Source organism: Canis lupus, chromosome 1, assembly GCF_003254725.2.
Source record: "Canis lupus dingo isolate Sandy chromosome 1, ASM325472v2, whole genome shotgun sequence".
Classification (NCBI taxonomy): Eukaryota; Metazoa; Chordata; class Mammalia; order Carnivora; family Canidae; genus Canis; species Canis lupus.
Genome location: NC_064243.1, coordinates 112,713,423 through 112,730,241, shown reverse-complemented (window position 1 = coordinate 112,730,241; position 16,819 = coordinate 112,713,423). Strand labels below are relative to the sequence as shown.

The following is a 16,819-nucleotide window of genomic DNA, read 5'->3' as shown; positions in this document are numbered from 1 at the left end:
TGCCATCATCCAGAGGCCACACAGCAAGCGCCTTGAAGAGCCTGGAAGGCCTCTTGGGCCTGTGTGGGTCCAAACACTGATTCCTGACCATGCCTTCTACCACCTGATCACCAGGTGGGCACCTGGGCCTCCTTTCCCTGGAAACTCCCACCCCCCCTTCTGCCCCGTTGCCCCCTCCCGTTCCCTTGGGCCAGCGAGGAACACAGCCCTGGCTGTAATCTGCCCACCCCGGCGCCGGTTGTTCACCTCGGCCAAGTGAACCCACACCCCTGGACCTCAGCCTCTTTATCTGTAACCCGGGGACGGCGATGCAGCTGCCGGGAAGCAGCAGCGCGATGATGACTGTGAAGCCTCTACCGCACGGGCCAGGGGTCCGGGCTTAGTCTGCACCCAGGGAACCGGGCCCCCCGCGTACCCCAGGACGGTAAACGACTGCGCCTCCTGGGCCGTCCTGGGCGGTAAGCGTGTACGTGTCCATGCACAGCGCTAAGAGCACCGCGCACCGTTAGCCGCCGTGGCTCGTATCATTACTGGCGGGGCGCAGGCGGGCCGGGCCGGGAAGGCCCTGGAGGAGCGGGGCGCCCCCTCCTCCGCCCCGCAGCGCGTGGGCCTGGGCTGGGGCGGGGGCGCGCTCAGGGCCCGCCGCCTCCGAGCCCCCCGCGGGCTCCCGCGCCCCTGGGCCGGCAGGGGTTGCGCGCTGGGCGCTGACGTCGGCCTTCAAGGCCCCCTCCCGGGCCGCGGCGGAGGGCGGAGCCGCAGCCCGCCGCCCCGCCCCCATCCCCGCCCCCGCGCGCTGCGGGCCTGGGGCGCCGAGCCGGGAGCCCGCGGAACGCGCAGACCCCGCGCCCCCAGGCCCGGCTCCCGGGGTGCGCGGGGCTCCCGGAGTTCCGTCGCCTGCGGGCCGCAGGGTCGGGGCGGCTGTCGGTGCGGGGGCCCGGGAGGTCCCGACGTACGGCCGCGGGCGGTGAGTAAGGGGCGCCGGGGGGCGGCACGGTGCTGGGGATGGGAGGCAAACCCTCGGTGAGGAAGTGCGCCCAAGCCGGGTTTGGAATGAGGCGGGAGGCTTGGGGGCCCCGCGGGGGACCGTGGGGTAGCAGTATTCCTGGTGGTTGAGTGTGTACGAGTGTGGCGGGTTGGGGCTGTTATGGGGGGAATCGTGCAAAGGCGGATTCTGGTCAAACAGGAAGTGTGGGGGAGCTGGTGGGTGTGCGGGCAATCGTGTAGCGCCACGGATGTGGGTGGAGTAGGAGAGGGATGCGTGGACCGGGTGTTTGGGGCAGGTGTGCAAGGGAAGTGAGTGATGGGAACAAGGGAGGGTGTCTGGGGTGCATGTGTGGGAAGCCTGCGCTTATGTGTGCAAATAGGGGGTCTGATGCTGGGGGAGCTAGGAGTGTGCAAGGGGTCATTTGGATTGAGTGTGTAAGGAGGTTGGGGGCTCCAGAGGGGTATTTAATGGGAGCTGATGTTGTTCAGGGTAAGTATGCAGGGACCCCTTTGGGAGATGGGTGCCTGAAGGTGGGGGTTGGGTTTGCCTGGATGAGTCTGTGTCGCCAGGTACTGGTGTATTCTGTGTGCAGACCTATAGGCACACGGGACGTGTAGTTCGTGGGGCAAGTAAGTGTGCAAGGCACGGTTTGGAATAGGTGCGCAACAGGTATGTCTTTTTGCCTGGAAGACAGAATCCCACACTAGACTGCCGAGCCCGCCCCCCCACCGCCCCATTCTCTTCACAACTTGGCCCAGCCTCTTTAATCCCGTGGGCCTCAGTTTTCCTCTCTGTAAAACGAGCCTGAGGGTCAGTGAACTAACTAGTCTCTGCCAGGAATCTCTCCAGAGTCAGGGGTCAGAAGAAACATGATGAGACTTTTACAACTTTCTTTTTTTTTTCTTTCCTCTACCTTCAGGAAACCTCTCCGGGAGCCTTTCCCTAGCCATGGACAACCCCAGTCTTCGAGAGCTCCAACAGCCTCTGCTGGCGGGTGTGGGCTGTGGGCCCCCCCTCCAGAAACCTGGTGAACCCCAGCTGGGGCCTCCCTTTCGGGAGACGGCTTTTGCAGAGTCCCTGAGGGGCTGGCAGTTCTTGCCCCCACCTGTTCCTTCTGTGAGCGCTGGTCTTGGGGAGCTAGGGCCCCCTGACCTTGAGGTAGGAGCACCAGGCCTTATGGGAGCGGGCGGGGCTGGACTGGGCTGGGGGTATCTACCTCCTGCCTGGAGTCTCAATTCTTCGATGCCCAGTTGTTTTTCCAGGTCTATGCCTCCCCTGGTTTCTTTACCTTTTTCTAGATTTGTCACTCATCTTTCTTTCCTCACCTTGGCTATCTTCCCTCTGATTTCTGGCTCCCCTGTTCTCTGTCTTTCCCTCTCTCTCTGGTCCTGATCTCTTTTTTTCAGATTAACGTGTTAATTTGTATCATTTCTTTTTCCTTGTATATAGTGTGAAGCTTGTCTTCTATTTATTTCTTTCTTTAAAAGAATTTATTTTATTTTTTAAGATTTTATTTATTTATTCAGAGAGAGAGAGAGGCAGAGACACAGGCAGAGAGAGAATCAGAGAGAGAAGCAGGCTCCATGCAGGGAGCCCGACGCAGGACTCGATCCCGGGTCTCCAGGATCACAACCCGGGCTGCAGGCGGCTCTAAACCGCTGCGCCACTGGGGCTGCCCAATATTTTATTTTTAAGTGATCTCTCTACCCAGCTTGGGGCTCGAACTCATGACCCTGGGATCAAGAGTCACACGCTCTACTGACTGAGCCGGCCAGACTCCCCACTTGTCTTTTATTTCTTACACTTGGTTTTCCAAGTTACTATTCCTGTAGAAGAAATCACCCCAAAACTCAGTTGCTTAAAACAGCAACAATCATTATGGCTCATGGTTTCCACGGGTCAGGAGTCTGGGAGGGCCTGGGTTGGGTGGTTCTGGCTCGGTGTCTTTCATGAGGTTGCGGTCAGCCACTGGCTAGAGCTGAACCAGTCCAGGGCTGAAGCAGCTGGGAGCTGAGTGGGTGTCTCTCTCTTAATGTGTAGTCTTGGGGCTTCTGCATGAGGCTCCCCTTGTGGGTTGGTTTGGGCCTCCTCACAACATGGCAGCTTCAGCACAGTCCGCATCCTTCTGGGCCTCCCGCCTCCAGCACCAGTGCTTCGGCGAGGCAGAAACTGCCTCACCTTTCCTGACTTATGCTTGGAAATCATGTGGCATGACTTCTACCACATTCTACCAATTATGAGTGAGTCACAGCCTGCCCGGTCTCAAGGAGAGGGGACAAAGACCTCAGCCCTTGGTGGGAAGAGTATCACTCACACTATAAGAAGAGCATGTGGGATGGGAGACGGTGGTGGTCATTTTTGGAAACGCGGTCTGCGTCGTGGTGGCAGTTAGCGTCACTTTGACATTGTATGTGTCTGATGATTCCATTCTTTGAAGATGTTGGGGGCCTTATTATTTCTGCTCTTTAGGGTTTGTTGTGTGCCTGGTTATCTTTGGACTGTATGCTGGTCATCATGTTTGAAAAGCTATTTTCAGGAAAGATTATTTTGAGGCCTAGACGGAAGGTACACACCTTTCTGCAGAGAGGGTTTGGTTTGCTTCTGTCAGCTGCCTGGGGGCACTACCAGTTAGAGATCACTTTGAATCTAGTTCACGGGTTGACTGAAAGGTGTTTTTTTTTTTTTTTTCTTCTGGGATTGACACTCGGCTGCAGGGCAAAAGAGGCCTTCTCCGTTCATTTGACCTCTCTGCTAACTTTGTTTTTATTTTCAGTTTTGGCCTTAATCTTGGGAGCTATTTAATACAAGATTAAAACAAAAAGCAATACCATTTTTTTTTAAAGATTTTATTTATTCATGAGAGACAGAGAGAAAGGCAGAGACATAGGCAGAGGGAGAAGCAGGCTCCCCACAGGAAGCCCGACATGGGTCCTGATCCCAGGACTCCAGGATCACACCCTGGGCTGAAGGTAGATGCTTAACCACTGAGCCACCCAGGCGTCCCAAAGCTATACCATTTTTTTTTTTAATCTAGAATTTATCGTTTTCAGCTGGCAGGTTTGTCCTAGTAACGTAGGCCACCAGAGCTCTCTTGATCTCCAACTTTTTGCCTGTTCCTGTCCCGATTAGTGTCTGCCTCCAGTTTGGGGGCTTTTAATTCTTCAATTGCAGTATCCGTGAGGGGACCTGTGAAGTCTTTGGAATTGCACATAAAACTTTGGGTGTGGGTGGGGTTCTTTGGAGACAGGGTACAGAGCTTCCCCTCAAAGGGATCCAGGGTGTAGAAAGTTAAGAGCCAGTTTCCTGGAACACTTTCCTCTCTTGGGTGTTTCCGGGGAGGCCCTGGTATTGGTCTTTGGGGGCTATGGGGAGCAGAGCAGGGGGGCAGGGAAGGTGGGTGGTGGTGCCCACGCAGGCCCTTTATCCTACGCATAGGATGCATCATCCAGCGACAGTGATTCGGACTGCGATGGGGGCAGCCTTCTCTCCCCGCTCCTACCCCACGACCACCTCGGCTTGGCTGTCTTCTCCATGCTCTGCTGTTTCTGGCCTGTGGGCATCGCTGCCTTCTGCCTGGCCCAGAAGGTCAGTCGTGGGTGGGGCTGGGAGCGGGCTGGATATAAGGGGAAAGTGCCTTCCGAACAAAACAGAGGTGCAATGCGTGGGTGGGGTGGGCAAAGTGGGGAGAAGGACGTGTACAGAAACGTGGAAGGGTAAACCGAGCGTTTCACAGTGAAAGCCCCGAGTGGTGGTTAGGAACCTGAGCCCAAGTCCCAGGGGCGGCACACTAAGATTTTGGGGGCGAGCCACTTAACCTCCCTGTGCCTCTTTTTCGTCGTCTGTGAAACGGGAATAATCCCCACCTCTGGGTCATCGTGGGGCTCAAATGAGTTAGAGCAGGGGCACAGGGTAATAGGTGGGTACTTTTATTAGCCACCTGGGCTCCCCTGTCCCCAGCTGTCTGACCCGCAGGGGCCGCCCCCAGTCTTTGGAATCTATGAATGCGTCTGCGGGTGGGGGGGGGCTGCGGGCGCCGGTGGGACGGGACGGGGGCTGCCTGAGTCACCGCTGCCCACGCCTCCACAGACCAACAAGGCTTGGGCCAAGGGGGACGTCCAGGGCGCAGGGGCCGCCTCCCGCCGCGCCTTCCTGCTGGGGGTCCTCGCCGTCGGGCTGGGCGTGTGCACCTATGCGGCCGCCCTGGTGACCCTGGCCGCCTACCTGGCCTCCCGAGAGCCGCCCTAGCTGCCCCTGCGCCCCCGCTGCGAATCAGGGCCCGGGAGCCGGGGCGTCGGCGGGCGACGTGGAGCAGCCCGGGGGAGGCGGCCGCAAGCCCCCCCTTCCCGGCCGCGGCGTGAGATTAAACTCCAGACGCTCTCGCAGCCAAAGCTGTGTGTGTGTTGTACTGGGGGTGGGGGGAGACCGGGGAGGGGCCGTCCCCGGGGTGCTCCCCGAGGCCTCAGAGGGGAAGAGGGCTCCCCAGCTTGCAGACTACTCTCCCCAGTGTAGCCCTGGAGTAAATAAGCGCTGGGCCCAAGGGCTTACTCCTCACCTCGGCCCAAGAGACAGCTCTTTGAGCCCCCCCTTACCCCCCCTTCTCTGCCCCTGGGAGCTTTGGGGAAGGCCGAATGGGCTCCCCCCTGAGCTCCTTCCGCAGCAAGAGGCAGAAACTCCACTCAACAGCAACAAACGGGAAGGAGCCGGAGGCAGAACTGGACTCTGGGGCTGGTGTGAAACGGTCTGATCCCTCCATCTCTTGGGCCTCCTTCTGTGCTGCCTTGGGGTGGGGGGATGGCCCCAGGAGCTTAGGCACCCCTGTGGGAATCACAGGGCCAGGCCAGGAGCAGACCTGAGCGCCCACTGAGCCGGCCGGGTGGGTGACCGAGTAATGGCAGGACGGGCGGTTTGGTTTTCTCACTGTTTAATGCCATTCCGGTGGATCTTCCTAGAAGAAAACGCTCTCCCACTTGGCGTTCTCCTGAGTCTCACGGAGCACAATTTCAAGCTGAAGACTTTGATGCTTTTTCCTTCTTGGTTACTGGGGACGAAAATGACACAGGCTCCAAGGGGGCAATTGTGGGAACTGTGTGAACTAGTTCAAGCATGTGAAGCACGCAGCAGAGGGCCCGCCAGACATATAATTTTCACTGTAAACCCCCAATGTCAGTGCCCCATGGAATCTGGTGACCATGTGGCCCAGCTGTGGGACAGTCCCTCCTCATGGGATGCTCTTGCCTTCTTGGCTCCCGCCCACTAGATACGGGGGCGGGGACCACAGCAGACCAATGTTGACTAGCCCCCTATATTTTCACACACCTTAGGGGGTGCTACACCCATGAGAGACCATGGGCCTCGGCCACCTCTGGTTACAGATGGGGAGCTGTGGTCCTGGGTGTCCTGGTATCTCTCGGGCTGGTCTGAACACTGAAAGGCTCTGGGGCTGGCCTCTGAGCAGAACCCCTGCTCCATCACCAACTAGCTGGTACCTCCAGCAGCTGACTGACCTGAGCTTTTTTCACGTTAAGACAGGATGCCAAGACCCACAAGGCCCTGCCGCTGTGCCCATTCCCCCCCTGACCCAGCTCTTCCCTCTCAGGTCCCCACCTGCTCTGCTCCAGCCACTAGAGCCACACTGGAGCCTCACCACCTTCCATAGGCCTCCTCCGGGGCTTCCCTTGGATGCCTCCATCCCCTGGGCATCCCTTTTAAAAATTCACCCTCCTCAAACCCCTCTTCCCTGCTTTATTCATAGCATTTACCACCACCTGATAAACACTGATATTCTTTGCCCATCACCCCACTGCTTCCTGAACCTGGGGGGGGTCATCATTCACCCCCGAGTCTAGCACCTGGCAGGGCCTGCACATAGCAGGTACCCCAGTATTAGATTGGTGGTTGGGTTGGGGAAGGAAGGGCTTTCCCAGGTCGGAAATGCTTTCTTGGGGGCCGGGGTCCTGTGCCCCAGGCCCACGAGCTCATCCGGGCACACAGGGACTGAGAGGCGAGGTTAGCTGCTGGTTTATTTTCCACGGAGGTAGTGGGTGGTGGCGGTGGCTGTGGCCACGGCGGAGGGGCGCCCTGCCCCGGCTTGTCTCAGCTCTTGGAGTAACGCCTCTGCAACGATTCCCGGTAGAAGCGGAAGACGTGTTGTGAGGCGGCCTGGGCGGCGGCCAGGCACTGCTGGAGCTGGAGGCAGAGAGAGCTGCTGGTGCCGGGGCCTCCCTGCTCCCACCCAGCTGACCCCACAGCTTGCCCTGACCTCAGCTGGTTCCCTGAGCCCCCAGACCTCCTGCCTCCCCTGCAGTGGCCTTTCTTTCTTCCCCATTTCGTGGGATCTTTCTTAGAGGGGACACAGAAAGAGGTGAGGGCTTCAGGGGTCCGATTCCGGCAGCTCCAGGAGCATGGATGGTGGGACCAGGCATCCTGACCGCTGGACAAAGCCTCAACGTGGCACAGCCCCAACCGGAGATCTAGAACTTTTGAGCCACAGGCCCTATGGTGCCAAATCACCCTGAGAGTTGCAGAATCTGGGACCCCAGATCCCGACCACCACACATTCCTAGGTTCACAGGAAGCCCAGGTTGGAGGCGCTCTTGGAGACCAGAGTGCTGGAATTCTGGGGGGCAAGCTGAGCTGGAAGGGGAGGGCTTTCAGGTGCCTCCCCTCCTTTGCTCTCCAGACTAGGGCTTCCCTTTAAAATTCCCACAAGGGTTTCTGTGCCTGCATCCAAAAGGGATGTAAAAAGGCGCTCTCCTTCAACCTCCCGGTGTCCCGACAAGACCTCACGTCAGGAGGGAGGGATCTGGCCTCCACCCCATCTCCACACTGGTACCTCAGCAGCAGAGTAGAGCCCCTTGGTGGTGGACATTAGCAGCTTCCGTTCCACGCTGTCCAGCGCAAAGGTCAGGACGGCCCGGGCCTCCTAGAGACGAGGGGTAGGAATGCCTGGACTCTCCCCTCAGGCACAAGCTCAGCTGGTCCCCAAGAGGGGACCTGCCCTTCCCACAGCCCACACTCCCAAATGTGTCAAGTGGAGGTGTGTACAGTTTCCCTGGACAACGCTCTTGGCCTTTCCTTCTTCAGAAGCCCCATGCCCTCATTCCACCCACATGGTTCCAACAGGGGCAGCCGCACGGCCAGTCATCAGCTGGTACCTCTAAGCCCCCTGCTCCCCTTCCCTGCTTTGTACCACCCAGGCTGGAGGCTGGCAAACTATTTCCCAGACTCCTTTGCCTGTTAGGGGCCACCAGTAATCTGGAGGAGCGGCTGAAGGAGGGAGGACCGCATCCTGTCCTTGCTCTGACAGGAGCAGGGGCTATGGCTGTGGCAGTTCCCACAGGGCCACAGAGGCCGGAGTGGGCTCTGGACTTCGGCTGCCAGGGCGAAGCCAGGATGCCTTGTGTGCACCCAGAACCCACTGTGACTGTGTCTCCTGAGAGCACGGAGTGGGAGCACCCTACTGGCTTCTGGTCTCTGGGTATCGCCCTTCTTCCTGGTTGCTCCTTCGACTCTTCCAACATTATCATAACCGGTTCCCTCAGTGGATTCCTGTCTGAAATACCTCAGGTGGGTTCTGCTTTCCCGCCAGGATGCACCCATCACGGTACCAGGTGAGGATCTCGGAGGAACCCCCAGGGCACTGTGACCTTGAGCTGGTGAGGAAAGTCTAGAGTTCTGGAGGCTGGTCATAGCCTTGGGCCAGGGGCTGGCTAGAGAACGGAACCAAATGGAACCAACATGCAGAAGACAGCAGACACTGAGAAGCAAAACAAGGGCATCCTCAGGGTGTTTGAGGCCCTGGCTCCAGCTGGACCTCTGTTCTGAGGCCCTCTGTCCCGAAGGTCAATATGTTCCCTTTTATTTTTATTTTTTTATTTTTTATTTTTTTTAATATGTTCCCTTTTAACTGAAGTGGGTCCGAGCTGGGGTGCTAGCACTCGCCCTGATGAATGAACCCGAACTTGCCAAATGGGACTGACGTGACAAGTGTTCCGGGAAGTGAGGCCCAGGGGAGGAGTGTCTGCTCAAGGCCGTTCACCAGCCATGGCCTTCAAACTTACCTTCTCTTGCTTGGCTGTGGGATCCAGCACGAGGGTGCCATCAGAGTTCAGAGCACAGGTGACCCCACAGAAGAGGGCCCGCATGGGCACACCTGCGTCCACCAATGCCATGCAGGCGGCGTTCAGGCAGCAGGCCAGGAGCTGGGTGCCACAGGGAGGGGTTAAGAAGCGTTCCCACTATAGTGGTGGCCACAGAGTAGGTCTATCCCTCCATTCACCCCGCCGCTGCCAGTGGGCCCACTTCACTAACTGATCACAGGAAGGCAGCGTACGGCATGGTGGCTCGAAGTGGTTCTGGGGTCAAGTGTCCTCGGGTTCCTGACCCACCTTTGCCACCTCTTGGCGGTGTGAGCTTGAGCAAGTGACTTATTCTCTCTGAGTCTCAATCGGGGGTCATAAGGATATTCAACAGATTTGTACCGGGTGGGGGGGTAGGGGGGTAGGGGAAGAGAGAAACCTTCCACGATCGCATAGGGAGGGAGTGGCAGGGCCAGGCCTGGAGCCTGGGGATCTGGAGGCCGCCACCACCAGCTGACAGCCTGACAAGGTGACAGAAGGAGGAGCAGTCATCTTTAGGGGTGAGGTGTGGCTGTGGCATGCGCAGGAGAGCCGAGGCTGGAGCCTAACAGCCAGCCCTGCCTCAGTTTCCTCTAGTCTCTGCGCCCAGCCCCGTCACGGTGGCCACGAGTCGAGCTTTAGGTTTAGGGTCAGTCGGTCCCATCTCTGCCACTGTCCCTGTTACCTCCCCTCTGGCCTTCAGTTTCCTGCTCTGGGAAATGGGGCCTGCTCAAAGCTGGGCCACGCAGCTGCAAGCCCCTCTAGAAATGCCCATTTCTGGCCCTCAGTCCCAACCTCTCACTGAACCACAGGGATCTACAGTCGAGCTGCTGACCCAACTCCTCTGCCCGCTCAGGACTCCCCGCTCAAGGTCAGAGAAGGTCAATGGCACAGGTTTTGTAGGCAGTCAGGCCTGGGCTTGAGTTCTGCCCCTGCCGCCTTCCAGCTGTGTGACCCTGGGTAAGGGACTTCCCCTCTCGGGGCCTGTTTCCTCACCTCAAACATGGGAACATAGGAACTCCCATCTGTCCGGGGCCTCGGGCTCTGGGAGCACATGGCTTGGGCTCAAATCCTCGCTCTGCATTATTAGACAGAAGCTGACCTTCCTGTGCCTTAGTTTCCCCATTTGGGCCATGGGGGATTATAGTGGCACCGAACTGTCGTGCCGTGAGGATGAAGTGAGTTAACATGTATAAGGCACTCAGACCAGTGCCCGACGCGTGGTGAGCACTCAAGTGGGTTTGCTATTCTTCAATAAGAGGGTGCCTGTCAAGTGTTCGGAGGCCTCCTGGCTAACAGAGCAAGGGAGGCCACCACGGAGATTCTGGAGGACTTCCTGGAGGAGGCGGCCTGGGGGGAGAAGGATACAGAGCCAGCATCACTGACGACCTGCAGCACCACAGTGATGGAGGTGCGGGGGTGCAGCGTTCCCAATACCACTGCTTCACACGTGTTCCTGATCAGTCGCTCCCGGCTCTTCTCCGCGACGCCTGGGGAAAATCAGGGGTGGGGCAGGGCGGGGTGGGGTTGTCAGCCTCTTCCCTTCCTTCCATCTGGCTCACCTTCCTCCACACGCCCCACCCAAGCCCTCTGGAGAGGGCCTGCCATCTCCACCAGGGCTGGTGCAGGACCCTGCACGGATGACAGAGGACCCCCAGTGGGAAGGAGGCAGGGCCTGACCGGACCCACCCCGCCCCACCCCTGCCCCCTCCAGCATCCAGCAAGGGAGCCTCTTGGGGGAGGAAAACCCTGAGTTCCTCTGTCCCCTGCCGCTGCCCACTTCTCAGCTGGCTGCTGAACCCAGCCTCAGCGTAAGGGGGAGAGTAAACGGGTGGAAAAACAGGTTAGTGGAAAGAAGGGGAGATGGAGCCAGGAAAGAGGAGTAGGGAGGACAGACTAGGAGGTGGGGGACAGACAGGAGGCCAAGAGCCGGGGAAAGGCGCAAAGAGCTGAGGGTGGGGACGGCGGAGGGGAAGAAGGTGGAGCTCCTGCCGCCCATTACCAGGCAGCCCGATCTTCGGCCTCAGGATCACCTCCAGGGTGGCCTTGTTGAAGATCTCTTTGCTGACTTTCACCTCGGCTGGCCCGTACACGCCCGCCAGGACTGACGTGTCCCCTGGGGAGAGAGCAGGGCAGGTCTCATGCACACCTTGCCTTCCTGGGGCTGCAGGGGTCAGGGTGGGGGCACCAGGGCAGTGAGCTGGCAGCTGGCCTTCCCTGCGCCAGCCCCGGGTCTGGCCCACCTTTTGCTGGTAGTGGTTCTTTGAGCACTGGCTTCACTCACGTCTCTGCCTACGCTTCTTCATCTGGGACATGGGGATGATGGCAGCACCTAACCTTGTAGCGTCGTGAGGATTAAACGAGGTCATCCACGTCAAACACTGCAGCTATGGCCCAGCGCACCACTGACTTTAGCTATTCTTAACTTCAACGGGAAGTTCTTCCCGAGGGCTAACCTTCCTCCTCCTTACTGCAGTTGGTCTCAACTCCTCACAAAGCTTCCTCCAACCTAGCTCTCTTCCCTCGGGCTCACGTCCCCAAACTCTGCAGTCATCGGGACCCCCGAGAGTGAGAAATACCCAGGAGTGGTCCTGAGTGGGCACGAATGGGGTCCGCGGAGGTAAGACCTGAGAAGCAAAAGCCTGGCTTCAGGGAGTGCCTGGTGGCTCAGTCGGTTGAGCATCTGCCTTTGGCTCAGGTCATGATCCTGGGATCGAGCCCCAAGTGGGCTGATCTTCTCCTTCTCCTACTCCCCCTGCTTGTGCAAGCATGCACGCTCTCTCTTGCTGTCAAATAAATCTTCAAAAAATCCAAAACCAAACAAAGAAAGCCCCCAAAACCCCTGACTTCTGGTCCTGCCTGCTTCTTGCTAGCTCTGTAACCTTGGCTGATTGTACTCACTTCTCTTGGCCTCAGTTTTACCATCTGCAAAATGAAGAGACTGAACTACACCAGTGGCTGTTGAAGCTTTTCTTGCCATAACTCTCAATTAAAAAATGTATTTTCTGGCACCACCCCAAGTTCATGCAAATCTCCATGTGTGGACACGCAACAAAGGCCTCATAAAACGCCTCTTACCATCACTGCTCTGACACTCTAATGCTTTCTACTCTACTCTAGTTCATTTAATTTTATTTACTTTTTATTTATTTATTATTTATTAAAGATTTTATTTATTTATTCATGAGACACACAGGGGCGGGGGGAGGGGGGAGCAGAGACACAGGCAGAGGGAGAAGCAGGCTCCATGCAGGGAGCCCGATGTGGGACTCGATCCCAGGACTCCAGGGTCACACCCTGAGCTGAAAGCAGATGCTCAACTGCTGAGCCACCCAGGCGTCCCAACTTATTTACTTTTTTGATTTTATTTTTACATGGGGCTCAAACTCACAGCCCTGGGATCGAGAGTCGGACGCTCCTTGGACAGAGTCCGTCAAGCGCCCCTACTCTATTCCAGTTAAAAAGTACTGCCAACCGCAGCAGTGGTCCTGAACCCTGGCTGCACGCTCAGAATCACCGGGGCACTTGAAAAGACGTCCAGCCCCCTCCCCCAGAGATCCTAATTCAGCTGCCGGGTGGGGCATGGGCACTGGGAGCATAAGAGCTCCCACGGGTCATTCTGACGTGCAGCTGGGCCCACAGTCTGCAGTGGGAAAAACAGCGCTTGAGCACAGCTTCGAAACACTGCAAACAGAATCTCTGCAGCGGTTACAGATGGAGAGGGGCCAGCCTTAGCAGGTGTGCGGTGGATTCTGGGACCCTGCCTTTTTAACAACCCCATCAGAGATTTGGAGGCCAAAGGCGGGTGGGACGTACTTTCCAGGGTCTGCCAGGGGTCCCAGAGTTTGGGAGTTTTAGAACGTGGAAGGCGTTAACCCTCCTCAGTGTTTCTGAAGTCTAAGAAACTCCAGGCATATGATTTTAGCAGAAGAGCAAAGTCTCCAGGAGGGCCTGGGAAGGTCCCCAGGGTCAGGGCATGTTTCCTGGGTTGGGGAGAAGGAGCTGCACCAGAGCTGAGGGATTCTCTTGGCTCCAGGAGAATCTGCCCTCAGAGGGGAACTTAACCACACAGGACGAGATCCACACGTTGCTCTTCATTCTTTTCTGGATGAGCTGCCTGTGGCCCCCATGAACCTAGGAGATCCTCCTCTCATCTTCTCAGGGACATGGCCCCAGCAATTTTCGGGAGCAATTCAAGGAATTCTATATTCTTTGGATCCACATCCATCTTCAACTCCTGCCCCATTTATCTGATCCTCTTCCAGCAAAGCTCTCAAAGACAAGTCTGACTTGCTGTCTTCTTCTCCTCCCTGACCCCACCACTCCACCAAACAGCTCTTGACAGCATCACAGATGACATAGGTCCGGACTGTCCACCGACAGGTCTGGAGGACGGATGCAGCTGGTGGGCCCTTACATCTCAAACACTTCTCTGAGCCCCTCTGAGGTCAGTGTCCTCTCTGGGTTTTCCTCCCACCTTATTGGCTGCTTTTCTCTGGTCTTTTCCTAGCTCCTCACAGGTTAGACAACCCTGGATTTAGTCTGTGACCTCTTCTCTTTCCACCTACACTTGTTCTCTTTATTTCATCCAATCAACAGTGTGAAACACCATCTATAGCCAGAGAATTCCAAATTATATATTTAGGTTGAGTCTCTCTCTTTTTAAGATTTTATTTACTTATTTGACACAGAGAGAGAGAGAGAGAGCGCGCACAAGGGGGGAGCAGCAGGCAGAGGGAGAGGGAGAAGCAGGCTCCCCACTGAGCAGGGAGCCTGATGCTGGGTGGGATCCTAGACCCTGAGATCATGACCTGAGCTGAAGGCAGATGCTTAACTGACTGAGCCACCCAGGCGCCCCTGGGTCTCTCCTCCCAAATGCAGACTTCTATATCCTATTGCCCTGTCCATATAGTCACTGTGATGTCCACCAGGCACTGCAAACTTAATGTTCCAAATTGAACTCCTTATCTCCCAGTACAGCTGATTTGGAAAAAAAATCTTGGTGTTATCCCTCTCCTTCTCACACTCCAACACTGAACCATCTGCAAGTTTTGTGTTTTACTTTCAACATACATACACCCAGAATCTCACCACCTCCACTGCTTCCACTCTGGTCTGAGCCACCGCATCTCCCCTTCTTTCTCATATCTATACAGTCAACACTGCAGCAGAGAGATTCTGTTAAAATATATCCAGATCATGTCAACCCTCTGAGCAAAACTTGGAAGCAGTGGCCCCCAGCTCATTCATTATGCATCACATGACAAGCAATCCTCCTTAGCTCTCCCCAGCCTCCTCACTGCTCTGGCCACACAGTCTACAGACTATTCCTCAAACACACCAGACAAATCCTTGCCTCAGGGCCTCTGCCCCTGCAGTTCTTCATCCTAGGTATGCTTTTCCTCCTGCTTATCTTCAAGGTTTGCTCCCTTACCTTTAGGTCTTTATTCAAATGTTACCATCTCATCAAGGCCTTTCCTGACTATCCGGTTAAGATCGCAACCCTCTCTGGCACACCCTATTTCCTTTCCCTACTATAATTTTTCTCCATGGCATCTTCCGACATATTTTTTTTTAAAGATTTTATTTATTTATTCATGAGAGACACAGAGAGAGAGAGAGAGACAGAGACACAGGCAGAGGGAGAAGCAGGCTCCATGCAGGGAGCCCGATGAGGGACCTGATCCTTGGTCTTGAGGATCACGCCCTGGGCTGAAGGCAGCGCTAAATCGCTGAGCCACCCAGGCTGCCCTCCTACATATTTTTTTTTTAAGATTTATTTATTTATTTTATTTATTCATGATAGACAGAGAGAGAGAGAGAGAGAGGCAGAGACACAGGCAGAGGGAGAAGCAGGCTCCATGTGAGAGCCTGACGCGGGACTCGATCCCGGGACTCCAAGATTGCGCCCTGGGCCAAAGGCAGGCGCCAAACCACCGAACCACCCAGGGATCCCCTTCCTACATATTTTACTTATCTTTTGTCTGTCTCCTCGACTAGAACATAAACTGTTAAGTCAGGGATTTAAAAAAAATTTTTTTTTAAGATTTATTTATTTATTCATGAAAGACAGAGAGAGAGAGAGAGAGAGAGAGAGAGAGAGAGAGAGGCAGACAGAGAAGCAGGCTCCATGCAGGGAGCCGGAGGCAGGAGCCAAACCGTGGAGCCACCCAGGCATCCCTTTAAAATGTATTTTATTGGGATCCCTGGGTGGCGCAGTGGTTTGGCACCTGCCTTTGGCCCAGGGCGCGATCCTGGAGACCCGGGATCGAATCCCACGTCTGGCTCCCGGTGCATGGAGCCTGCTTCTCCCTCTGCCTGTGTCTCTGCCTCTCTCTCTCTCTCTCTCTGTGTGACTATCATAAATAAGTAAAAATTAATATAAAATAAAATAAAATGTATTTTATCCACGTATTCCCAGGACCCAGGACAGTGCTTAATGCGAATACACGTGTTCAATGAAGGAATGAATGAAAACAGGTTTTGTACCTGGGTAGAAGGTAATGCCCCTAGTGAGGAGGCTGAAGCATTTATGGGGGTGATTCTTAGGCTATCTTCAGAGGAATATTCACCCGGGGCAGGGAGCTGAGATGCATTTGGTCACGGGAAGGAGATATTTTACCCAATAGGGAAAGCCTGCCCCAAACCTAGGGATATTTACACGTATGGAGAGATGTGTATTGCTGTCAAAGGGATATATACCGCACAATCACTCTCAAATACTCTGAAAAGTATTTACCTGGACAAAAAGACATGCCGCAGTCCAGAGAGTAATGAAGCCGGTAGTGTTGATTTGCGGGTCTATTTACGCGCATGGGCAGGTTTGCCGCAGCCTGGCGTGCATGGACCCGGGGTGTCCGCGGGGGAGGCGGGAGACGAATTTAATCAAGGGAGATATTTACTCTGCTGAGCGCCTCTCTCCTCGGAGTATTTACCACGGTGGCGATACCGTCTCCCTTCTAGCCGGGAGCGCAGGATACGTTACTCCGGCATATCCGGGAGTATCCTCCCGGGCAAGAACTGCACCACCCGTGCAGGAGGGACACTTACCAGCTAGTGGCACTCCTCTGCACGGTAACCTGTAACCTTCCGAAACAAATACAACGTGGCGAACGTGGCACAGGCAGTATTTGCCTAGGGTAAGTCCTTACCTTGCAGGAAAGAGGCAGAGCCATCCGGCCGGGACAGCAGGTTCTGCTCACAAGCAAAGTGCCGGAGGCTGCAGCCCGGGCCCCGAGGGCCGGACTCTGTTCCAGACTCCGCGCAGGTCTTGGCGTCCGCCGGCAGCGCCCCCTCCATCGCCCCAGACCCCACGTGCCGCTGCGGAACCTCGCTTCCGCACGGGAGCGCGCTCGGGCGTCCAGCCTGCGTGCCCAGTGCGCACGCGCAGGTCCGGGGCGCCAGGACCCGTTCCCGCACGTGGCTCCGCGTTTACTAACAATCTGGCCCCTCCCACTCCCGCCTCGCAAGCCCATTGGAGAGTAGCGAAGAGAGGGCGGGCCTTGGCATGGACTCGTCCTACCCGAAGCCCCCGCGCCCTAAAGCCCTAAGGCTCTGGCCAGGTTGTCCTCTCCTTTGCCTGTTACAGAAACAACTAAGATGAGGTGATGAGAGTAATTTTGGCAAGCTAGATTGTTTGTTCCTCCCGTACCCGTGCCCTGGAGACTGCAGGGTGGGTCGCTGGTGGTTTCTTGGCAGGGCGGTGCTAGCATTTGAG

General features: G+C 56.4%; 2 protein-coding genes across 3 annotated transcripts; one reads left to right on the top strand and one right to left on the bottom strand.

The window, feature by feature from the left end:
• Positions 1-283: 283 nt before the first annotated feature.
• On the top strand, positions 284-5,373 carry TMEM91 (transmembrane protein 91). 2 transcript variants are annotated; one of them, XM_025424890.3, is made up of 4 exons: positions 284-466; positions 1,905-2,143; positions 4,421-4,570; positions 5,072-5,373. In XM_025424890.3, the coding sequence occupies exons 2-4, from the start codon at positions 1,934-1,936 to the stop codon at positions 5,228-5,230; spliced, it is 519 nt and encodes a 172-aa protein (XP_025280675.1). In that variant the 5' UTR covers positions 284-466; positions 1,905-1,933; the 3' UTR covers positions 5,231-5,373. The 2 variants fall into 2 exon arrangements, with proteins under 2 accessions (XP_025280675.1, XP_025280674.1); XM_025424889.3 differs by lacking the exon at positions 284-466 and adding an exon at positions 802-964.
• A 1,607-nt stretch (positions 5,374-6,980) lies between these two features.
• EXOSC5 (exosome component 5) lies at positions 6,981-16,491 on the bottom strand. The gene is made up of 6 exons (XM_025424888.3): positions 16,254-16,491; positions 11,105-11,218; positions 10,471-10,592; positions 9,046-9,186; positions 7,818-7,907; positions 6,981-7,171 (listed from the first exon to the last, which is right to left on the bottom strand). The coding sequence occupies exons 1-6, from the start codon at positions 16,399-16,401 to the stop codon at positions 7,079-7,081; spliced, it is 708 nt and encodes a 235-aa protein (XP_025280673.1). The 5' UTR covers positions 16,402-16,491; the 3' UTR covers positions 6,981-7,078.
• Positions 16,492-16,819: the final 328 nt, after the last annotated feature.